At 40.4% G+C, this 25,082-nt stretch overlaps 1 protein-coding gene across 5 annotated transcripts in view; it reads right to left on the bottom strand.

The window, feature by feature from the left end:
- XYLB (xylulokinase) overlaps positions 1–24,238 on the bottom strand; it is an 82,656-nt gene extending 58,418 nt beyond the window's left edge. The window contains exons 1-14 of one of the 5 annotated variants that reach the window (XM_074574031.1): positions 24,046–24,208; positions 21,478–21,560; positions 20,494–20,563; positions 18,786–18,866; positions 16,966–17,052; positions 15,640–15,768; positions 14,293–14,358; positions 12,537–12,563; positions 11,413–11,485; positions 6,206–6,324; positions 4,923–5,004; positions 3,869–3,909; positions 3,331–3,446; positions 1,177–1,292 (exon numbers count right to left, since the gene is read on the bottom strand). In XM_074574031.1, coding sequence (XP_074430132.1) covers positions 1,177–1,292; positions 3,331–3,446; positions 3,869–3,909; positions 4,923–5,004; positions 6,206–6,324; positions 11,413–11,485; positions 12,537–12,563; positions 14,293–14,358; positions 15,640–15,768; positions 16,966–17,052; positions 18,786–18,866; positions 20,494–20,563; positions 21,478–21,560; positions 24,046–24,090 — 1,135 coding nt within the window. In that variant the 5' untranslated portion in view covers positions 24,091–24,208. Of the gene's footprint in view, positions 1–1,176; positions 1,293–3,330; positions 3,447–3,868; positions 3,910–4,922; positions 5,005–6,205; positions 6,325–11,412; positions 11,486–12,536; positions 12,564–14,292; positions 14,359–15,639; positions 15,769–16,965; positions 17,053–18,785; positions 18,867–20,493; positions 20,564–21,477; positions 21,561–22,007; positions 22,051–23,724; positions 23,932–24,045 lie in introns of those variants that run through there. The other 4 variants (XM_074574033.1, XM_074574032.1, XM_074574034.1 and 1 more) reach the window with 4 other exon arrangements.
- Positions 24,239–25,082: the final 844 nt, after the last annotated feature.

Here is a 25,082-nt window from a genome sequence, read left to right on the forward strand (position 1 = left end):
TTATCCAAGGTTATTGAGGATGACTTTCATGAAACACCCATTTTATAGGGGATTGAGATATCCAAGTGAATATCCTATCATACAAATTTTAAAACTTTAAGGCAGTGTCCTGGTATCCTTGAAATCGGTAACAATATTTTCATCAACTTCCCATTTTTTTTAATACTGTCTAAAATGGCTGAGTTTGGGGTTTTGGAATAACTTCTTCGCGTTTTCTGAAACACCTGAATTGACTTGTCTTCTAGTGAAAAGAGATTCCTGGTCATTTTAACATCCCACAGAGACTGGATTTGACAGACCACGTAACAGAGCTTCTAAAAATGAAATCAGTGCTAACCTCACAGTGTCAAAAAACTGTATCTTAAATTCACTTTCCTAAAGAGTGAAGTCTTCTATAGCTTAAATATCTACATTTTAAAACTTTGCTACCTACAGTTTTTAAATTAATTTTACTCATATCAATTCAGATCTAGGATGATGGTGATGATTTCAAACCCAGCATCCAGTGGTTAAATTTTACTCTTGATTACACATATGCTCACCTTTGAACAACTTATTTCGGAGCTATATACTGCACTTGTAAAATGTTAAACTATAGGGAAAAAATACATAGAACTTTAAGTATGTGGGTTTATTAATATTTTTAAAATATTTCCATCATCATCGTCTTGTTTCATTTCATTCACTTACCATAAAGCCTGAAAAAACAGGGATGAAATTACTCAGGACAAGCATTGGGGAAAACACAGGAAATCTGGGTATCATTTAACATTACTGCTTTGTTCACACGCACGAACGAGATTCTAGAGTCATGTTAGAGATCAAAACCATTGAAGACTGCGAAAGAAACAGTATGGAGCTACTTCATCCACTTGGTTTGAGTCTTCAGAAAAAGAAACAATCTTCAATGGAAGCCTCCTTCAGAAATCAAATATTCTACAGCTAAGATGATACCAACACCCTTTCAATGGCCAAAACAGCCCCATAAATACAATTTTCTTATTTAGTGAATGTTGAAAGAAAACATTATCATGACACTTAGCCTGCCAACAGAGCACTTCTAAATATACATTAGGAATTTCCCTTGCTGTAGCTTATCATGACCCAAGGAAATAGCAGGTACAACTTCCACTCAAGTATGTTTCTAAGCAAACCCAGTCCTGCTAAGGCTCATACCCAAGTTTCCATTGTTTCCAGCAGCAGTAGATGATAAGGCTTTGGAGAATTCATCCCAGGAGCCTGAAGCACAGTCATCTCTGATCCTCTCTCTCATCAGAGAGCCATTCTTAAAACTGAAACACACAACCATATCATACACATTTTCCAAAACATTTGGCTCTAGATTTTTAAAGGATTTAAAGAATTCGTTGTTTTACTCAATATTGGTATTTATTGTATTAGCTGAATACAGCTGGGCAAGCTGAAAGATACAATCATTTCTTCATTATGGAAGGAGACGGAGAAGAAACCTAGATAAGAGAGAAAACAAATATTCCAGGAGGTGTTGGGGAACACAGTGCAGAGATGCTGGTATACATCTCTCCAACGAGTCAGGTTAGTTCCAGGCTGGCAGGCCACGCTAAACCCCGGCTACCTCTGAACAGCTAAGACATCTCAGAGCTAAAAAGATCGCTCTGAGATGACTCTGCAAGGAGGAGCAAGAGCATCTCTACATTGCATTTATCATTTCAGGAGCGTGGTACCAGCACGGAGCCAGCTTGGGTCCAGTATGACTTGTGAGGTCTAGCTGTGTGCCACAATCTGGCAAAGGAAAGCACCATAACTGCATCTGCATGGTTCTGGTCCAGAGCCAGCATGCCATGCTGCAAAATACATATCTGTTCAGTGCTTATGGTCTTTGCACCCTTTATGCATTCCCTTCCTTTGCCTCCTCTGGGAATATAACACTCCTGCAAAAAAACCCACAGCATTGGACTCAGAAGAAAGCAGTTTGAATACTCTCCAGCACACAGTTATTAGAGCAACTCAGCAGGAATAATACCCAGAAATAGGGCAAGGAAATTATTGAACTTAGTTGGTAGCAGCAGCTGAATTACTCAATGTATGCTGCCTGGTAGCTCAGGCACTCTTTTTCTACTAAGGCAGGTAAGTCCCCTATTAACTCCATTATTTTATTAAAAAAGGGGTATTGGTGCAAAAGGGGCAGCGTCAGGGCAGAAATGGCTAGGCAGAGGGAACAGGAACTCTTTATATCTGCATGGCTACAGAAACATCTTCTTTTCTGAAAGGCAGGTTTGGCCTTCTGCGCATACTAACCTGCAGTAAGAGTATAACAGTCATTCAGAAAGATGCCTCAGCATCTCCTTTTCTATTAGAAACAGTTCGTTTACACAGCTCTTTCACAGAGCAACAGTGGCAAAAATATTGGGGAAAATGAGGAACTTGAATGCAAAACTTTAAAAAAAACTGCTGGGAAATCATAGTATGAAACTCAGTAACTTGCAATTTACATGCTTTTGAACGCAACTTCACAAATGCTCTTCCCATTGTCATCTACAGCATCCTATTACTGTACTGATAAGACTCAACGTTACAGTTAAAGGGCAGATTTGAGCTTTGCTGAAGTTCTGAGTTACAAGCACCTGCAATCCAGGGGATTTAGACACAAAATTTACCTGCATATTACTTGTAAATATTTGCCTAAATACTATGACCTGTTTTGGAAGCTTCCCCCCCCCCCCAATACAGTGACTCAGTGAGGGAAAATGTAGCTTCAAGTCATCTTAACACCTACTTGGCTGGCGAGGGGCCAAACAATTCCCGAATCACACCAGCCAAAAAGCTACCACGAGGATCATTCTCTCAGCTGGGCTTCCTGAGATCTCAGTATTTTCCACATGCACAGCCTAATACATCCCTGAACGGCACTGATTACAGTCCTCTATGAAAAGGGAATATTCACCTGCCCCGTTATGTCCCCTCTGGACCACTAGAAGAGCACAGAAGTTATAGAGCCTGGTCAAGCTTCTGACATTTCACATTATTATGTTTCAGAAGATTGTTATTCCTGTACATTAAATGTATTACCTTAGATTCACAGTGAACTTGCTCTGTGTATACGTAAAAATAATTTCAGCTTTTTATTGCCCTGAGAATTTATCCTCCACAACTCTGCAGTTTCAGTTACCCAAATTAAACTATAGGAGTGCTATAATGTTGATGCAAATGTTTCAGCAACAGATTGCCATATACCGTACAGAATGCTGAACGTTCTATTCATTATCATTTTGCAAAAGAAATTAAAAAACACTAACACAGAGAAAGAAATAGATGTTATTGATCCCAGATGTACAAAAAAATAAATATTACCATAGAAGTGCCATATATGTTCGAGAATCAACAGGATTGCAGAGGATATGACCTTCTAGGGCAGGAGTTGGTTCTTGGATCCACAGAAACAATGTGTCACTTGTGCCAAGGCTAATCTGGAGGGGGAAAAAAAAAAAAAAAAAAATAATTGAAGCGTTATCACAATGTGCATGGAAAGCAATACAGAAATTAAATTAAAACCATTTGTTATTACCACTAATTGTTTTTAAATTACACATTAAGTCAATTGGATTCGTGTTGAAGCTAGCTCTGACTTAGGTTGTCACGCCAGCGAAATACATAGTAGATGGAGACTTAGGTTTTAATGTCTGGAGCATTAGTTAAAAATAGTCACAAAAGTTTACTTAAAATCTTTCAGGCAGCTTACAAATTGATAGAAATAAAACAGTGTGAATCCAATATACAGAAAATCAACACTAGCAGATAAGTTTAACTGCTAACCTACAGCTATTTTACATTTCATGTATTTCATTTATTAGGGAATACAGACAGTTTCCGGGAGTGCGTTTTGACTTACTGCAATATCTCCTTCTTGAAGTCTCATCCCTGCCAATGACGCTGAAAGAAGAGAGTCAGAATACCAGATTAAGAGTTACTCGTTTGACTCAACTATAGCACATTGTATAAACATCGTAATACATCACATTCACCATCCAGAAGTACAATATAAATAGCAAATACTCATGATGGCCTTGGCCTATACACTGTAAAAAATGGGCAAAGCATTTGGGTGAGGGAGTGATTTTTAACAAAATCAAAATGCTCAAGACAAAAGACTACGGAACTGCATGATTTTCTGATGTTTTACGTATTCAGGTTTTAAATACAGTGGACCCTTAATTAACACCACACTTCAAAGAAGAAACGCTCCCACTTACATCAGACTACTCACATATTTATTGGACTAAGCTGGATTTTAATCTCTAGAAGAAAAACTGGACTTTTGGGAAATGCAAAGCGTAACCATCTCCCAGAATATGAATGTAAAATAAATCATGATGAAGTCTCCATCTTAATTCAAACCTGCATATGCTACTGTAATACAGATAAGTATTTTATTTTCACAGTCTTAAGAATCAGACAACTTTGCTCTAAACTGAAACAGTCTCCAGGATTCAAAATACTGACCCTAATTTAACACCTTCCCTTACGCTGACATCTATCAGTCTGACAAAAGGACAGCTCTAATACTTAGAGAAAGCTTTCTCCACCTTTTTTTGCTTGAAAAGGTACAACAGCAATTTTTTAATTTATATTTTCTAAGCTAAAATGTGAGCAGTTCATAGTACGAATAGCTTCTTAGGGGCAGGCAAACCAAAACTGAAGTTACCAAGAGGCAAACGAAGTCCCCTCTAATTACTAAGCGAAAGAGAACTCATTTGTCATACCCAGCTTACCCAAGATGTCTATACCTCAGAAGAACCAGTGATGGAAGGCTGTTGGAAAAAGGTATTAATGCCGATAAACATGAGCTTCTTTCACTGTATAGGGAACATCTGAGAATCAATGAGATTGATTTAGAATCTTCGTACATACATAATCATATTCACTGAATCTTATAATCATCTCACCTGGATTGTCTCCTGTAAATGCTACTATTTTACAGTCTGGGCTAAACCCATAACGCTGACTATAATATGGAGAAATGGGTCCCTAAGGAAAGAAAGACAGAGAGAGGAAAAAAAGCTCAAAAAATTGAAAGTAATCTTGCAGTGTACGACACAATGTGTTGTAACACAAAAGTGAAACACCCCAAAGCAGCTGTAATAATCGCTTCTGTGCATTTAAGGTATGAATGAATATTTTCAAGGTTTTGAACCCATTTTTTTTTGTTTTGAGAACCTCACAGAAATACCCTCAGATTAAATTTTGAAACAGGTTAAGCAAATAGTAGCATTTTAGCTTTGGGTCTCTCTAAAGTTATTCACATCAAGTAACATAAATGCATCCATCTGTTTTGCACACATACATGAATATTAATACATAGAAATTAGAAATTCAATGCAAACATAAGAGGGAACACAACATTAATACACATCATAACAGCAAATGCTGGAATATGACCCCTATTACTTTAAGGGTCAAAAACTGTATTCTTTTAAGCCACATTTGATAGCCATAGAGAAAAAACAGAAGAAAACTATGTGTAAAAAATACAAGGACATCTATAAGAATTTTTTATATGTTCCTCTCCATCACAGAAGATCAGCACGGCATTCAGATGGATCAGATGACAGGTATCTACACCCTCTTACACATGCACCAGCTAAAGCAATAGCTCTTTTTGTGCTGGGTGGTAAGACTAAATTCATTTACTCTTAGAGATATGTGGCCTGATTTGATTTCACCATTATGCTACATGAACTGAGGAGCTTTAAATATCCCAAATTATTCACAAAGATTACCTCATTAACTCTACAAACAGTTTAAAACAAGGTCCCTGTCAGGAAATGCAAATGTTGAGCTCTGTTTCTGCAGTAACAAATACTGTGCACAGTTCTGCAGTGACCAGGTGTTTGTGGGCATGAAGGGGGACCCCAAAGATTTTTTCACTGGAGCATCTACTAAAACTTTTTTCATCATAGCCCAGGGCATGCAAGAATCCAAAGGTGATCAATGATGAAAGCTACGACAGACACCCGCTACTACTCAGTTTTCAGAGATGTCTGTTTCTGCTCTGGCATAGACATTCACAAGACACCTGGAAATATTAAATCACACAGCATAGCTCTGAGGATAACCGTGCATGCACGCTTGCGCACACACACAATTACACTCCAAGAAAGTACTATTAGAAAACCTGTCAGCACAAAGCTCTATTTTTTGCTTACAACTCTTCTAGACAGGCACGTACCAGGACTGAATGGGATGGTACAGGGCATCCTAGTTTCTCCTCCAATCCAGGTGCACAAGCATCAAGGCAGGACACTGACCATACCTTTTCCCAAATCTGCAGCAAGTTCATACCAGAACCTACAAGACAGATCAAAACAAGAGGTATATCATTAAACAGAAGACGGTACTGTATCAGAAAAATCCACTTTGTTACAGGCAACAGAAAATTTATGGATGCGTATTTTACATTCAAAGGGAACGGTTACAGCTCTTCTAAGCATAAAGGATACTGATGATTCAGTCTCTGGATAGCTTTCACTTGTAAAGGTAGCAGAAAAGGCTTCTCTGGTGCACAACGCGCTAGACAATTCAGTTATCCCAAAATTAAGAACAAAAGGATGGTCTCCCCATCAACTGGATGGATGCCTCCCCATCACCTCCACACCAAGTCTTCCACGTTAGACAGAGACTTCACTACAACTATCTCAAGGTGTTGGAACAATGTCACTTGAAGGTGTGTCATGCTCACATAAGACCTAACAATGAAGAAATTCCTCCCTGGGTGTTATGGCTTTACACTACTCCCAGAGTATCATATAAGCATCTAAATCCATGCTGACTAATCTTCCTCCATATCAATTTTTCCTTCTTCAGAGATGACAAAATAAAAGCCTAGAAGTCAAAACAACAACAAAAAAAAAAAAAGGCAAGAAGTCAAGTTTCCAAATGTAACCTGTAATTTTCAGGCTAGTTTGGAAAGTCCAGCTTTGCATTCCGAAGTCATGATTTTCAGAAATGATGAACAGACCAACTGAAATCTATATAACATACTGAGCACTCCACATCCCTTGCTTGTGTTTCTACAATTCCTCTAATTGCCCATTTCATTAAACTTGAAAATCTCTATGTGTTTCTGCTTAGTACTGTTCAGGGACGTATCAGGCTTATTCTAGATTAACATTTTCATTTCAAAGGCTGTTTAGGCCACGACTTACTTATCCCAGAAACATAGCCACATTCTCAGCTGAGCACAGTGGAAAACCTCAAATTTACTCAAATTCAATCCATTTTTAAACTTTCTAAAACACAAAGACAGTGAAGCTGACCCAACTTGCAGTGTCTATGGAATAAGAGTATGCTTGGGATGCTGGGACACTGAGGAAGAGAAGGAACGCAACCCACATCTCAGCACATCACAAGGCTCGAGCACCCCTCTTATTCTGAGGAATAACCAAGCCAAACAGTAGGATATTTGGATTACACTTAACATATAAAATTGCATTAAATATATTAATCAATCCCATTTCAGGCAAATTAAAAACACTTATGCACTGGTTTATGTGGCCTATGATGCAACAGCAGGAATTTGACAGAGCACAAAGTGCAACACACCTCCCACAGGCAAAAGGTGCATTTCCCTTTTCTGCGGTCAACAATCTCTACCGCCCACAAAAAAGGAAAGATGGAAAGATTTGCTCCAGCTTCTCTCAGTTCTCTACGTGATACCACTCTTAAATCTAGCCATCCCCTGCTTCCAGGGGCAAACTGAGTCCTTCCAGGGGCAAACTGAGTCCAGCATCGCTGCCTGCACTTCCCCGAGCAGAGGGTGTGAGCAGCCTCCTGTCCCAGGCTCTCAGGCATCACAAGGCTTTCTGTGAGGCAACACATACAACTACAAATTTTCCTGGAAAAGTCCCTAATTTAAAAAGCCAAGAACCGCTTTGCTAAATTAACCAGTGAGCAACAGAAACATTAAATAAATAGGAGTTTTACTAGAGAAAGGTTAGTTGTTTTCTGGGGTTTGTTGTTTTGTTTGTGGGTTTTTTCTAAATCATTTTCCCTCCTTGAAGCCTAGAGGAACATTTAACAACTATCCTCCAATACAATTTTGCAAGACATAAGGACAGCCTCCAATGTTTTCTGCATAAAACAGGAAAAACACTAACTTTTATAACTGAAAAGGTGTAAGTTTATATTATATGGAAATAACTCTTCAGTTTATTGACTGGTGGATATAGTTCCACAAAGACTTTAATATGCCCTGAGAAAAGAAAGATGAGCTAATTTACCCCACCCTCAGAAACTCATTTGAAGAGTGGGAAACAACTATTCTACAAGAACTATTAATCTGTTGGCCTGGATTCATCCCATCCAACTGTGGGTACTTGCATGAGATTCTCCGGTCAGCGGAAAATAAACACCAGAGCTGAATGCTCCCCGGAACCGCTTCTCTTTCTCCTTTGATTATACAGGGAGTGATGCACAGTGAGTTCCTAACTCAAACATCTGTGGTCATGATCTACAATGCTAAATTTAAAATATCAAGTAAATAATAATCTGAGAACTAAGGGGGGGGGGGGGGACGGGACGACCAAAACCAAAGGCAGCCCTTTGACCTGACAATGGCCAAGGCCATGGTCTAGTAAGGACTGAGGAAGGGGATGAACAGGATTGAGTATTTATTCCACTGCAAGCATCATTGACTTTTAACACAGAATGACCAGGAGCACAATCAGGACTCACTAATATCTACTACATATACAAAAGCATAAAGTGCTTCAATGCTGGGAAAACAAAACAAAACAATTTCATCACAAAGACAAAATGATGCAGACCAACCGGTTTTATTAATCAACACACTTATACATTTATAAACAGTTAAGGGCATCTTATGACAGCACTCTGGATTGCCTTTTCAGGGAGCTAAAATCATCAGCAGTGTAACTGCTGACACCACCCAAGCTACATTAGGAGTAAATTCTCCTAAAAAAAAAAAAAGCCCACCACGCGTCCTTTCGAAAAGGCTTCAGTTCAAAGCATCCTCGTTTGCTAGAACAACAAAAACAAGTATGCTAAGCTACGATTTGCCTAAGGCTCTTAGAAAAGCATTTCAAAAGATAAAGCTTCTCTAGGTCAAGAGCTGAATAGCTGTTCTTTAAGGTGTCTTCTAAAAGAAACAATGCCTCAAGTGTTCAAGTTGTTTTGGTCCCAAATGTATCTTACTTTTAACATCTGCACAATATAAATGAAAATCATTCTTCATTCCACTAGAATGTAATTTGATTTTTTTTTAAATCAATCACCCAGGGTGCTCAGCCATTCACAAGGAGTGATTTGAACCTTAGGAGATTGGACCTTTAAAAAGGAAAAAAAAAAAAAATAAATCCTGAAACTGAATAGCACATTTCCTACAATAACCTGCAAATTTAAAGAGATAAGTTATTGCGCAGAGCTAAACAATTTGACAGGGTCTTTTAAAGACAATATGACCTGAAGTTAAACCTACAGAAATGAAGAATAGGTCTATTATCTGAACATTATTTTGAGATGCATTTTAAACTACAATATACAGGTGCAATGTAAAAGATCAAGTGAATTGCAAGAAATCGTAAATGACAAGAAAACAAGTTTTTCAGCTGGATCCAAATAACTACTGCATACATTATAATTATATTTTATTACTGGAATTAGAATTCTCTCTTGTTATGTTAGCATAAGAAAAGAATGAACAAGACAAAATATAGCTTACAATGCCGAAAAATCTTTTGTCTTGTAGAGAGAATTATAACATCCTGCTTAGTTCTCTTATCTTTTTTCACACGAAGATTTAATAATTTTACATGCTCTGAACAGTAGATAACATTTATTCAAGCTCCATAAATATCCAGAGGTGTAACAGAACAGGCTCTCCTAGAGCCATTTGAAAAAATGAAAATTTTCCAATGAAGCAAATTTTCATTTTCTTTAGTTTAAAACATTTTGGTTTTCAACCAAACACAGAATTTTTCATGCTCCGAAACTGAAGAAACATGGATTTCCCCCACTTGCTTCCAGGTAGAAAAGGCAGAGGTAACATTACAAAAAAAGCAACAAACACCATCTGCAAACCCAATTTTTTTTTTTAATGCTTATGTTTTTAAACATTTGAATCAAAATTAACAATTCACTGTCACTAAAAGATAAACTTAATTCTTTATCAGAAAGAGTACCCTGGAGATCTCACTATCTCTATTTCACATGCGGGACATGAGCGAGTTCTGCGGGTTGTTGTTAAGTACCTGAAGTGCTCAGTATTTGGGCCTACTGAGGAGTAAAGTGCAAGTCTCCAAAGAGTTATTGTTGCCAATAATAGACAAAAAAAATAAAATTTAGCTGTGAAAATACACAGCTAACTGAACCGGACCAGAAGATATATGTAATAATCTCACAACTGCCACAAAATAAGCATGGATTGCCTTGCAGTTTTTAAGGTCTCAAGTATAACTGGGAGATCTGATATTGAATAAGTTGTCCATTAGCTAAAATTGAGGTGTCATGCCTTCCCCTACGAGCTTTGATTGAACAACAAAGGAGAAGAAAAATGAGTTGGTCTTAACAGATGGGTGTCAACTATGGCTCTATAATGCAAAATTTCCTTAGAGAGCCTTGCTGTCTAACCTTTCAGCTCTGAAATATATCTTCTCTAAGTTTCAGAGCAGGAATCAAAAATGCTATTCAGAAATAACAGCACAGCTCCCAGGAAAATGGTTTCCTTTGTAATTGCCACTTAAAATTGCCATTTAAAAGCTGGATAACTGAGATAACACACAACAGAAGAGAGAGACACTAGCCTTGTCACTTTTTTGTCTTTCTTATGATGAATAGAGAGATAATGGAAGGTTAAATTATTTTTTTGACTGAGTTTAGGATTTTTTTTTTGCTTGGTTTAAGCTTTTTTTTCCCTCTGGCTCATTTTGGAAAGATATTTCTGTTGCAGATCCATACTCCAGTTAGGTGGGTGGGAAAATAATCACAATATACATCTTGTTCACATCCTGTGCAACACGGAGCTAAGCCAGCAAAACTAAAAAACAAAGATCAGAACTATGGAGTCTAGCTAAAAAGTCCACAACTTCTTCATGCTTTTAAATAGATATTTCAACATTCCTTTATACATCATAAAGCAATGAAAAAAAGTACAATTTAATTTAAGAATATTTTCTTAAACCCATTTTGCAGAAATTGGAATCATAGTACGACAGGGATAAATAAGCACAGCTGACAGCACCACCAAGAGTATCAACAAATGGAAAGGAGTAACTTAGTTTAAAATCTAATATACTTGTCACTAAAGTTTAAAGACTGAAAATAAGTAGCAGAGACCCTGTTCCGGTTTTATGTAAGGTGGGGACGGAAAGGAAAATTTCCTTATTGACTTGTTACCACGAGAAAAGCCGCCACACTTACCATCACTGTAATCAATGGGTGCATAAGATCCTAGGAAAAGGGAAGCTGCAAAACTACTAACCAAAGAGATTCTCTGAAAGGAAGCATGAAATAGTGAGTCACATCAGTATTCACTTCAAAGTAAGTAAATAAGTAATTGGAAGCAGCAAATGTTAATAGATGCTTAATGTTAGGCACAGAAAGCACAAAAAAAAAAATACCCTTAGAAGGATTACTCAGTTCTATCTTATTGCCTAAGTAATACTGCAGATATCAACCTAAAAGTAACCCCATGATAAAAGCTGTTAATGGCTTTGCATTCTGAAACATGCAAAATACACCTAGCATACTAGCATAGTCTACGTTACCACAAGTTAATTCACAGCTTCGTTGTATCACAGAACCTCATTTCAAGAAAAAACACTTACTAAAAGGGAGGGGAAGCCACAAAAAACCAAACCACCACCTGCATGTTGACAGCAGGGGAAATGCCCAGAAACCACGCACTGGGCAACCCAGAGCACAAGTCTGTAAGCTTTTTAGCAGCTCTGGCAAGGCTCTGCCAGCTCCTTTAGGTGAACTCTTACCTCCCTCCCAGCTGAGACCTCAGACCTCCCAGGAGTTACTCCCAGGAGCTGGTAATAATTAGCTTTGAACTGAACCACTACCTGCAGCTCTGCCTCAGGGTATGTTCCAACAATGGATTAAATTCAGCGGTAGGGCTGCTAATACTGGCGCAAAAATGCCCCGGCCACATGACACAACACACTGATCCAACGCGAACTTGCTTCCACTTCAGATCTGCTGGACAAACTACCAAGCTTTCTGCAGAATCAAATATTATCTGTTCCCAAGAAGCTGGCATAAAAGCTGACAAATTTCTTATTGTGTGCTCTAATTCAGAGGAAATATGATTGCCACCCAGTAACTAATCAGAATCAAATCTCTACCAGTCTTGCGAGCCAGCAGTGACAACTTTTTTGTTAATGATCACAAAACCACTGCTTCACACAGCATTCAAAGACAGACTATAACCAGAGCTCTAAGACGTGGTTATAATGGCCAGGAAACTTAATGATGCACTTGCTTTTCATGCGTCTCTCCCCAAGAATACATCACATTGTGCTTAGATAACGAAGGCCTACCTTCTGTGGTGCCCCAACGGGCACTAGCTGCCTGAAATGGAAGGAAAAGGATGAAGTTAAACTGTGAATCAGCCAGTTTAGCAAGCTGACCTAGAGAAGGAAAAACATCCACCTTCCACATGTCATTGAGACTGCCAAGCTGCTAAGTATTTCCTGAGGTTTCCCAAGAACAATTCTGGCATAGAGATATTTTGTGCTTGAACACAACAGCTTGTGTATCCTGTACTGCTAAAAGGTGCCATCAATGCAACCAGTCCTCAAAGTCTGAGCTTTGTCTGATTAGTTCTCAGTTCCATTTCCCCTCCACTAATGCATTTTTCTACAAGTTTAGTCTTATGCTTATGATCAGACTGTAATAGTATTGTTTCACCCCACCGCTTACTAGCATAAAGTTCTAGAACACGTACTTAGAAAGAAAAAATTCAAAAAAAAAAAAAAGGATTGTCCCACAAAATACAGAGTCAACTTTGCAACTCACTTCCCTGTGAAGTCCTCACAGGGTCCAATTTTAAAAGCCACAAAAATAATTATGATCAATACTATCAAGAACTGCAGTAATATAAAAACACGAGCAGCCTGACTTCACTGGTCTGCATGTTCGGCCTATTCTAATCACAAGACAGGAGCCTTTCCCTCATTTACATCATCTTTGCATAGAGTTTTCACCTTGCTTCAAACAGAATCACAGAATCTTCATGGTTGGAAAGGACCCTTAAGATCATCGAGTCCAACCAAACAACCTACAATCTCTGCCACTGGAGCATGCCCTGAAGTGCCACATCTAGATGTTTCTTAAACACCTCTAGGGATGGTGACTTAGCCACCTCCCTGGGCAGGCTGTTCCCGTGCCTGACCACTCTTCCAGTAAAGGAATTCCTCCTAATATCTAGCCTAAACCTTCCCTGCCACAACTTCAGACCATTTCCTCTGGTCCTGTCATTATTCACCTGGGAGAAGAGGCCAACACCCACCTCTCTACAGCCTCCTTTCAGGTAGTTGTGGAGGGCAATGAGGTCTCCCCTCAGCCTTGTCTTCTCCAAGCTAAACATGCCCAGCTCCCTCAGCCTCTCCTCATATGACCCTTCACCAGCCTGGTAGCTCTCCGCTGGACACGCTCCAGCACTTCAGTGTCCCTCTTGTACAGCGGGGCCATTGGCATTTCTGTCACAGCTAGATGCAGACTCAACTGAAACAACAATGGAATTGCAAGCTGATTTCTAAAAATTAAAAATCAGAGGGAAACCAACTACACAATGCAATTCATTTGTAATAACAGAATCAAAGTACCTCCTCAAGGGAAAAACCATGAAAAAAGTCTAGAATCAATTGCCTACACACATCCGCATGGACGCCAGCTTCGTATGGTAGAGCAATCACATTTCTACATGCAAACGGCCAGTTCTAAGTGCGAACATTTCAACTGTGTGCCTAATTACCCATTTGTGTCAGAACATACAATTTATTACCCCCCCAAATGAAAGTCTGTTTTTTAAAACTTCTTCCACAAAGGTGAGATCCAATGGAGTCTACTATGTTAAATGTAACATCCAAAATCAAACTGGTGCCCAACTTTTATCTGCCCAATGACTAATAATTTAACAAAACCAGAAATAAAACAATCAAGTTTTCAATTTTAATCTTACAATCAAACACAAGAATTAAAATACTCTTTCCCAAAAAAGTCTGACATCCCCACAAAATTAATTTTAAAAGATTTTTAACTGTTTTCCAATAAGCGTATTGAAGTTGAGCCAACCTCAGTTTGCATGTAGACCTCAGGATTCTGGCTGTAAATCTTTGCTATCTGGTTTCCTGTAAAACGCTGAGAAAGAAATGCAAATGCTTAGAAACACAAACCCTAAATGGAGTCAATAATCATTAACTCTGTGTAATGAGTTCAGTACATTGCACTTTGGATATTTAATTTGCCTGATGCATGATGAAAGTCAGTGCACAGCAGGCAATCTGCACTAAACAGGCTATAACGCATAGTCTCATTATGGGAATTTTGCTCACCTTTTGAAAAAAAAAAAAAGCATGTGAAAAAGCATTATGATCCATAATTTACATTTCAGAAATGACAGTTCAATGGAATGAATCACACTTATTCTATACACAGGAACCAGCACAATTCAAACGCTGCCTTCAAATCCTTGAAAAGGTTTAGGCTACCCAACCTATGCACCTCTCTGAGGCAGGTGATTTGGGAGCAAAGCAGGAAGCTTCATATTCAAAGAAGCAACTCCAGCACAGGCTAATAATAACCGTAAGAAGAATTATTTTTCATCCATGCATTATATCAAATAACAGAAAACTTCTAACACTGAAGCCTTAACCTTTAGCAAGTTAAAAATAAACTGTTAGTGGTATGCAAAGCCTGATTTCAACACTGGCCATAAACCTCACATGACAATTCAGAAACAGAATCAGCAATTTAGGAGGTTAGAGCCTTATTCTGTTGAACCAACAGCAAGAGTAGCCAGGTGCTGAGACGCCTGGAGGGCTGCCCTGCTCCCACTCCATAACTCATTGTCACAGTTAGAAGAGAGGGAAGTGCCAGGAAGAGGAGACGAGTGACAGAATATTCTCTGATAGCGTCCTGAACTTTTGAAACTCACTTCTCCTAGGTCAGCAGCTACTTGTTAGCCTTCAGGGAACATTAAAAGGCCCATCTTTTAATTGCAGAAGTAACCTAGGGCAGTGATCCACAAATAGGGGGCTGATAACCCCAAGTAATTCTGTAACACAAACTGGACTGCCATCCCAATGGAAATCTGACTGCACCGAAGCTCCCAGGGGAGAACCAAGCCCTGAGACTGTAAGCATGGCTACGAAAGACTGTATCTTGGAACCATTGGCCAAATGCAACTGCTCAGCCCAACTGCTTCCTGCAGCAAAATTTCCAGTGTTTGCCTAATTTCACTTCAAAATCTCCACATCTTCCTTTGTGAGACCACTGCAAAGCATAGCATTGTTGGCATTTCGTCAAAAAGTCTCTCCTTCATAGTTAACAGCTGACCACTACCTGCTGTGGTACCACCATAACGGCAGAATTGTTTCTGTCAGGAAAGTGCTGAGGACTTTCCTCCCATCCACTCCTTACCTCATAGGCTCGAGAGCCAGTGATGCTCGCTAGGTGCTGCGCTCCCCCCACGGCTTTCTCCAGAGTGCTGCACTGGGAAGTTGTGCTAGAATCCATCCAGATGGGGCTGTTACTGACAGAAAAACAATCCTGCAATGAACAATATCCTTCATTAGGAAGTCTCATCTCTAAGAACTCTCTGCTAGAGCAGTAGCAGTACAGCAGACCTACGTATCAGCTCGCAGTTCAGTTCTCTGACCTGCCTCCTGGTCTCCTCTTGATAATTACAGGGAAGCACATATCGGGCAGGATGTTGGTCAGTAGTGAAAAGCTTAAACCAAACTTCACACCAGAGGGAAGCTACAGGCTTTTTCTGCTGCTACTTGACGTAACCTGCAGCACGATGGGTACTTCACATACTATCTGATGTCTCAGTACACTCCTTTGGTAGCCAAAGCCCTGAGCCCTTTTATACGTTTAGAACTCCTTTTTAGAACTCCTCTCTAAACAATCAGATTATCTTTCCGCAGCTCTACTAACAGATTTCTCTTTAATGACTGGCATAACCATTTGGAAATGTAACTGAGGCTTAGTACATCACCAGAAAGCATTTTAATTCCATTTCCATGAGTTTTGCACAGATGAGATATTTCCAAAATTAATCATTTAATAGATGAGTTACACAAATGTCTCCCTTTCAACATATAATTGTCCTTTCTGATCTTGAAGTAAGGAAGGTCAGGGTCTTCAAAAGGAAAGATGATTCCTCTCTGCTTTTCTTTTTAACATAGACTTGACAAACTTTTATTTAAAAACCTTACGAATCACATACACACACACACGAAACGTTGAGATTCAACAATATACTTGTTAGGAGTTTGTGTCCACACAGCATTATGCTTCCACCCTTTCAAAGAGAAGTGTAAACTGGTCTTTCGTTTTTTAATATTTTCTAATGAAATTGCAAGCACTGCAAGGAAACTCAGGTACAATAGTATTTTTAAGCACTATTTTTTGTTAATACAAATCTATAAAAAATGTAAAATATTTACAGGTTGTTTACAACAGTATTATGTTTTGTAAAAGAACAAACAGGCTGTTACTCTGACACAGAAAGATTCTGGGATGCCCACTGTAAGCTTTTAAAGCAGTATATACTGTCACTCAGGAGAAAACGAAATGTCAAAAGCCCTGGAGATGAAGGAATAACAGTACATTTCACTTTATGCTGCAGGGGAATGCAACGCAGCCAAACAAGAGGAAAGGTTTGCAAGGAGAAAAGCAATGTGTAATTATCAGAAGAAGGACAGTGCAGCTCTCCCTTCAGAGCTCTTTTATGCACGTTACCTTTAGTGACTGATGTAAAGGCAGTTCGGATGACGCATTCTTTAAAATTTGTATGCTTCCTTTCTTCCAGTACACACTCCCATGTTGCTGTAGAAAGTACAGAAACAGAAGCTGAAGATGTCCTCCCAAGCCACAAAGATCATATCCTGATCTGAATTTCAAACTTTAAGGAACAGAAAACTCTCTCCAAACTAAGACCAAAAAACGCACCTTTTCAAATCAAGTGCCTCATTAAAAGACTCCCTAAGAGAGCAACCAGAAAATGTAGGAGTCAGGAGACAATGATGAATTTGAACTATAGCAGCTTCTAGTGGGAACTATTATTATACTGCTAATCCATTGCGTTAGACACTTCGAGGTCTCTTTGAGCTGGAGCCAGGGCTCCACTGTCAAGACTGTTAGTTCTGTGCTAGTTCAGCACAGCCCCCAGATTCTTCAGTTACAGGCCTGCCCCAGTCACCGCTAACAGACAGCATAATATTGAGAAGGTTATTTAAGCTCCATCTCTCAGGCAGCATCTCAAGGCAGGCATCTCTAGTTACGCACCTGTAGGTCACCCTATGCAAACTGCAAAGCACCACCCAGGGACCCACTGACAGTTCTGATGACACCAAATGTGCACAGAACCCCCTGGGCACAGAGTATTCGACCACCCTGTCACCCAGATTGTATTTCGCATCCCTCTACCATTTCTGCAAACAACTGAAACCAAGTTTGTCCCTTCTTTGAGACAAACACTGGCACATCAGCGCACCTCCACAGTGATCTGCAGCATAAAGACAAGGCTCTTCAAAGAGAAAAGGGAGAGAATGTGAGTTTGAAGGGGACAAGTAAATTAAATCTGTTCTACCCAAAAGAATCTGAATCTAGCACCAAGCTGATACCCCCAACTTGCTGGAGGACAGGTAAAATAAAGGGAATACCGGTAATCTGGAAATGCACTTCCTTTCTTCAGTTGAGTAAACTGGGGTTACCTGGCAGTCCCTAACTTCTGTTCCACTGCAGAATTCATAACAGAGCCTTGATACCAGCTATGATTTTCAGACACTTTGCTCAGACTTTCAACTGAAGTCAATGAAACATGGAGATCAAAGTAAGAGTTTTGATTAATTAGTCCCAGATATATCAAGATGAATAACCTAAACCTCACGCATCAGAATTAACTATAGCTTTGGTGCTGTCCTCACCCTGAACATCACCTGTGAAAGTTAAAAAAGACTTCCTTGTTTCACCAGAGTAGGAGGCTGGCTAACTGACTAAATGCCAGGATGGGATTTATAAGTCTCAGAAAAAAAGGCATTATGCACTACAGGCTAAATCATGGCAGCATCTTTGTCATTTCTGCATCAAAGACTATCAAAATTTAGTTTTCGTTGTTCTTGGGCAAATCTCTATCCTAACTAACAAAACCTGTGCTCAACAGGATGTTCCTCTGCCTTTAGCAAACTGTGCTCCTCACTATTTTTAATACCCCTTTTCCACAAGCGCCTGGATACGCTGAAATTCAAAGTGATCCCAGTCATTTCAGAATCTGTACGTACAAAGAATTTAAACAACAGGAAACCAAACAGTTACACACTATACCGATATAAGCAACTGCACTGTAAACATTATCCACCACTCCCACTACCTACTAGTGACTGCTTTGCGTGCTTCAGGTTTTAAGTTCCCCTGAGGAATGGATGCTTACATGGAAGTTTTGGTCTTACTCGATGTCATTATGGTCTGTAAATGCAATTATTTAAATGAAATTTATCACTATGCCTTATGCTCTATTGAAGAAATATAGTAAGACTGATTTTTTTTCTTTATAAACTAACCTGGCCAGCACCGGACAAAGCTCTGACGTGAGAGAAGTTAAAGCCTGAAGACTTCATCTTTTCCAAAATCATATCCAGAGCCTGCAAGAACAAACAGAATCAGGAATGACTGTAACGAGCTATCAAATTATGCATACTCACAATCTCTGGAATTAAACAGTAAATTCATGTCATCACTGATAAGAGTTCATTGGCAGATAATGAAAAATTAGCTAATGACTATGGACTTCTCAAGAAGCTGCATAAATTAATTTATTAAGTAAGAGTCCATAAAAGAAAAGTTGAATCACACAGGGGAAAATAAAAGATCTTTAAACAAGCTGAATCACAAAGATTCATTCTTTGAAACCTAAGTAAGAGGCAAGAGTTAAATAATTCCAATTCATTACAAAGCCACTTTTAAGAGTGCCAGACAGAAAGCAGGACTATCTCTGTCTGTTCTTACTGTTGGAAATCTATGAAATCTTATTGGGGTACGCCCTGCACCCCATCCTACAAGATGTTAGGTATCCTCAATACCATTGACCTCAGTGTCAGCTGAAAACTCAGAGTCGCTATAATAAGGCTAATTCAAGTGAATTTCAGCACTTTAAGCACCTAGGTTAATTTTGTTCTTGCCACATTTTCCTTAAGTTTAAAACCAAAACTTAATTAATCTTTACATATTCTCATTCAGATCAGCATTTCCCAGACTATCTTGACAAATGGACCACTGCAAGACTTCAAAATTTCCCAAGAAACATCATATACTTATATCATCATATTATTAATTTAATAATTACAACTGTTCCTGTTCATCACAATTCAAAAGACCAACTGCAAGCAAATTTACCAAACCTTTGTCAACTGCTGTGGATCACAGCTGGGGGTTTTGTGACCTTTCAAATACCTTAACTATTCAAATCACACTACTAAGACAAATTTACATAGTACCATGTAAGAGCAAGTGTTGCAGAATCTGCACAGAAGCAAGGGAGGCCCTCTTTTAAAATAGAAAAGAATGTTGTATTTCAAAATAAACACGAAAGTGACTGGGAATCACTGAATAAATTGCTCTTTAACCACTTCCCATTTGAGACATCAATTGGCTAGCAAAGCTTATTTAAAAAGAAAAAAAAATAGCGCAAGTAACCTGGATGCTACAAAACCACAGATTTAAGCTAGGCAAAGGTGAGGGTGACAGAGCACTGGAACAGGCTGCCCAGGGAGGTTGTGGAGTCCCCTTCTCTGGAGATTTTCAAGACCCGCCTGGATGCAGCCCTGAGGGATGTGCTTTAGGCAATCCTGCTCTAGCAGGGGAGTTGGACTAGATGATCTCTAGAGGTCCCTTCCAACTCTGAAGATTCCGTGATTCCGTGAAAGCAACACCTGCCCCTTTTGCATATGAAAAAAGAAGATGAGGAAAAAAGGAATAGTCTTTTTTCAAAGGAGGCAAAGTCAGGAAAGGATTAATCACACATACGATGCTATAATGGTGGAGAGCGAAAAAAAAAACAAACAAAAAACCTCAAAATATTAGCAATTTCCACTATGTTTGTTGATAACATTAATATTTGCATACCAAAGACACAGAATAACACTTAAAAGAAACGGAATACAAGCAAAAGGATTATGTTGACTTGAATGATGAGTTTCACTATCGTCTGGAATACATTTCCATTTCAATAACAGCAAGGCAGAAGTCGAACTATATAAAGCTTGTTCATACCTTGACCCACATTAGCACGGGAGAAGTGACTGTCAGTCTGTCACTGTGAATATAGACTCCACCTTGCGTCCTACAGAAAAACAGTATTTTCTCTTGGTAAATTCAGCAATTTTTTCCCAGCTAAGCAAAGTTCTTGAAGTTTATTAATAACATAAAAGCACTGCAAACTCTCTTTGCTTAAGAGCAAGGATACTATCAGTGTTTGAAACCTGAAAAGTAAAAGCCAGCTCCTAGGAGGTGACATAAGAGATGTTTGACCCAATTGCAAAGTAAATAATTTGCAAGGAAAGGCTCTGATCCTGAAAGTAAGATCTGTGATAGACTCCAATGCTGATACTGCTCATTGGCTCCACATAATTCATAGTTATTTCTAAGTTTCCTAACTGTCACCATTAGTGGCTTGCATCTGGAAGATGAAATTCAATTTTTGCTGTTAACCATCAAGTAAATAAATGTATTTCATTGAAACTTGTGACCATGGAGGATGACATTTGTAAATTCTAGTCTACTAACTGAAGTAAACAAATACTGGCTTCCTACATCCTGTTATGAGATTTGGAACCACTCAGTTTTGTCTCCAAATGCCTTTTAGAAGTTCCCTTCATGCAATTTACTTGCTGTTACCATAGCATTCCACCCTGATGCAAAGGGCAGCTCTTACTTCTATGTCCCAAAACGAAACAGTCATGTCCACAAGTCTGAAGTCCCAAAAGAGTAAAAAATTGGTTTGTTTATACATAACACTTTAGGGTAGATTTTTCTAATTTATTTCCTGTTGGGAGTCCTTGCCACATTTACAAACCAAGGAAGGCAAAGGCATATACTACCCTTGCCAAATATGAAAAGTGAACATGGCATGAACTTTTTCCATGCCTCCACGCATATCAATGAGACCAAATAGGGCAAGAGCCCGCCCCCCCCCCCCCCTTCCCGATCTCCAAAGTTCTAAATTATATTATCCAAGTAAAATACAAAAAGCCTTACTTAAATTCTGGAAGGTCTTTATCAAAATGAACATTATCCTCATAAATTACTCTCAGCTGTTCATCAATAGCGATGACTTTCAGCTAGAAGATATAAAACAGCATGTTAACAAAAACTAACAATAATTAAATAGCACTGATAGCTCATTTATAATAACTCGATTCTCATAAATTAAATGAGAAAGAAGATCACCCCAATCCATATAACTCGCTGAAAGCATAGGAACGATTTTACATGAAACAAGTTGTTATGTGAATTTCCAGCATGTCATCTATTCAGCAACATGTATATTTGTTTGCTTGCATTTCCGCCCCCCCCCCCCCCCATTTTCTCTCTCCTTAATAGCACAAGATCAAGATGCGGGCATATGCTAAAGAACAGCAAACAAGTTCCCAGGTTCGTAGCTTGCATTATGGTAACCAGTTTTTCCAATTTCTCCAAAGAATATAGTATCTTAGATTAAAGATGCCAGATGTGCTTTTTTCCCCCCCCTCCTTTTTTTTTTTTTTTTTTTTTTTGCCCCATCTTACCAAGGAACTTAACAGTCCCTTCAGATACCTTGAGGACCTTCTCTGCTCCCCAAACGCTGAGTAAATCAAACTCTACCAGTCTGGCAAAGCTCAGAGGGCATTACACAAGTGTCTTATGAGCTTCTGTGGCACACAGAAAGCAACATCACAAACAGGCAACTCCTTTAAGCTGAACTTTCTCTTAAGCACAAACTAGAAGAGTACCACAACCTTTCCTTCTCTAGCTTCACTCAAGTTCACCTAGTACACAAGAAAAACACTAACAGCCTAGAAGAAAAGTGAGAAGGTAGCTCACATTCTGCACATATTTCAACAAGGGAGAAAGTGCAAACTGCTGCTAAAGAAAGAGACCAAAAAACAAGGCCATCCCCATTTTAGCCATACTAACATAGGGCCATTATTTATGCACTGGCACAACTCATTACCACTCTGATGGCCTGTGCTAGCTTAAAAATGGCCCTGACCCACCGCAGCTTAATTGGCTTTCTGCTTGCAGCATGCCCCCTTAAAAAACACTTCATCAACTTAACCTGGATGCGTCTTTTCAAGCTCCCAAACTTCAGCACAGCCGTAATAAAGTGATTTATGCTCATATGCCTATTTCAAACATACTCAGGCCTATGCACAACTTGGGCAGAGTTTCTATTTGCAGTGTAGTAACACCCAACTGTGCTGACAAATCAAGATTTTAAGCAATCTGAGCATCCAGGTTCATAATCCTACTAATCTTGATTCACACAAGGACACTTGTGTGTGTCACTGGACACACACTGGATTCAGGTGCAAACCCCAGTTCCCAGCCTGCCATATCCTGCTGGCAGACGTGTCTCCCTGCAGCCTGCACGTAGGGAAGGGCCACAGCGCTCCTTTTTCTAGGATTAAGCTCATCCCTAGCAGGATGGGGAAGCACGACATGTTGGGGGAAGATGGGACAAGGGAGGAAACAGCTTCAGACACGAGACAGGACAAGGGGGAGATGGGACAAAGGGAAGGACAGCTTCAGACGAGATGGGATGGGACAAGAGATGGGGCGGGACAAGGGGGGACACGGCTTCGGACAAGAGATGGGGCGGGACAAGGGGGGGACACGGCTTCGGACAAGAGATGGGGCGGGACAAGGGGGGGACACGGCTTCGGACAAGAGATGGGGCGGGACAAGGGGGGGACACGGCTTCGGACAAGAGATGGGGCGGGACAAGGGGGGGACACGGCTTCGGACAAGAGATGGGGCGGGACAAGGGGGGGACACGGCTTCGGACAAGAGATGGGGCGGGACAAGGGGGGGACACGGCTTCGGACAAGAGATGGGGCGGGACAAGGGGGGGACACGGCTTCGGACAAGAGATGGGGCGGGACAAGGGGGGGACACGGCTTCGGACAAGAGATGGGGCGGGACAAGGGGGGGACACGGCTTCAGACAAGAGATGGGGCGGGACAAGGCGGGACAAATAGAAAGAGACGAAGGATGCACTTATGCGGGCAAAGGGAAGGAAGCATGCCAAGAGCCGGGCACACGCAGTGCCCATGGCCCACAAAAGCCTCCGAACACATCAAGCGCCGGGAGGTGTCCCTGCCCACGACAGGGGGGTTGGAACAAGACGATCTTTTAAGGTCCCTTCCAACCCAAACCGTTCAACGATTCCACGAATTGTTTTGCCCCAGCTGTCGGCAGGCCGCTGGCGAGGACGCCGGAGCGCAAGCCCAGCATCCCGCTTACCGTAAAGGAGGAAACCCTGCAAAACAAAACGGTCGCTGGGTGGAGGAAAAGAGGCGAGAAAAGCTGACGGAGAGGAAGGAAGGCCTGTTCCCCCGTCTGCGCGAGTGGAACACCCCCGAGGCCCGGCTGGGGGGAGCCACCGGGTGCACAAACGAGCCCGGTGCGGGGCAAGCGCCGGGGGCTGCTCCCCCGGGTCCCCCGGCCCCGCTGCCCTTCGCGCAGCCGCCACAGGGGGGAAGGGCAGCGGGGCCGGGGGACCCGGGGGGGCAGCCCCCGGCGACCGAAGGAGGGGAGAGGAGGGTCGGGAAGGGGCTCCGGTACCTGCTGAGTGCTGAAATCCCAGCCCAAGTAGCAGGGAGCGGCCATGGCGCGGCGGAGCCCGCCCTTAGCCCACGGCCTGGGGGGGGGGGTGTTGCAAGCCCGGCCTCCCCCGGGCTGGCGGCAGCGGAGTTAATGAGTGCTGGGGCTCGTTAATTAACGGGAGATGGGACTAAGCACCTCGTCCCTTCCCTGTGATGGAAAGGGGGGAGAGGTGTAGGGGAGGGAAAAGGGGGGTTGCTCTTAAACACCAGTAATTATGTGGTAATTAACGCACCGCCCGGTTAACAGAAGCAAAACCAAAAAAAAAAAAAAAAAAAAAGGCAACTTCAAACACTTCAAACTTCCAGTCCAAAGAAATTCACCAGATTTTAAATATTCCATTAATATGTAGCAGCCCTGTTGTGGTATCGCATCCTAGCTTTGCACAAACACACACAAAAAAAGCAGGATTTTGCACAAACACACAGTATTCCACAAAAAAAAGAAAAATATGCAGGATTGTTACTCTGGCTGAAGTTTTGTTTTGTGGTTTGCTTTTTTTTTTTTTTTAATTGGGAGGGTTTGGGGAAGCTCTACGATTTTGCATTACCTGCCATAGCATGTGACAAGCAAAGTGGAATTGCTTAATCAAAAGAAGGCTCATCTAAAATACGCCTTCCTTCTGCAATCAAGGCGGTATCTCAGCAGAGCCTTAATGAAGTCAAATAGGTTTTGCATGCCCAGGATCTTAAACTGGTTTAACAGTACAAATACTTAATTTGACATGCCCTTTAAACTATAAAATATTCCTAAATTTTGTCATATACTGTACGTTTCAAATACATTTTGCCATATTCCCAGTGATTTCTCAAAGCCCTAACTCCCATGGGTATACTTTTAAGATTTCTAGTTACTATTACAAAGAAAAACCTTTAAAACATAAATCCTGAAGACTCTCGACCTACAAGGCAAACATTCTAATGTACTGACTTTCATACCAATTGTATTCTATCATATCACCTTTGAATATTCTGTACCGAGAGTACCTGTATTAGAAA

The sequence above is a fragment of the Larus michahellis genome, chromosome 2, assembly GCF_964199755.1.
Source record: "Larus michahellis chromosome 2, bLarMic1.1, whole genome shotgun sequence".
Classification (NCBI taxonomy): Eukaryota; Metazoa; Chordata; class Aves; order Charadriiformes; family Laridae; genus Larus; species Larus michahellis.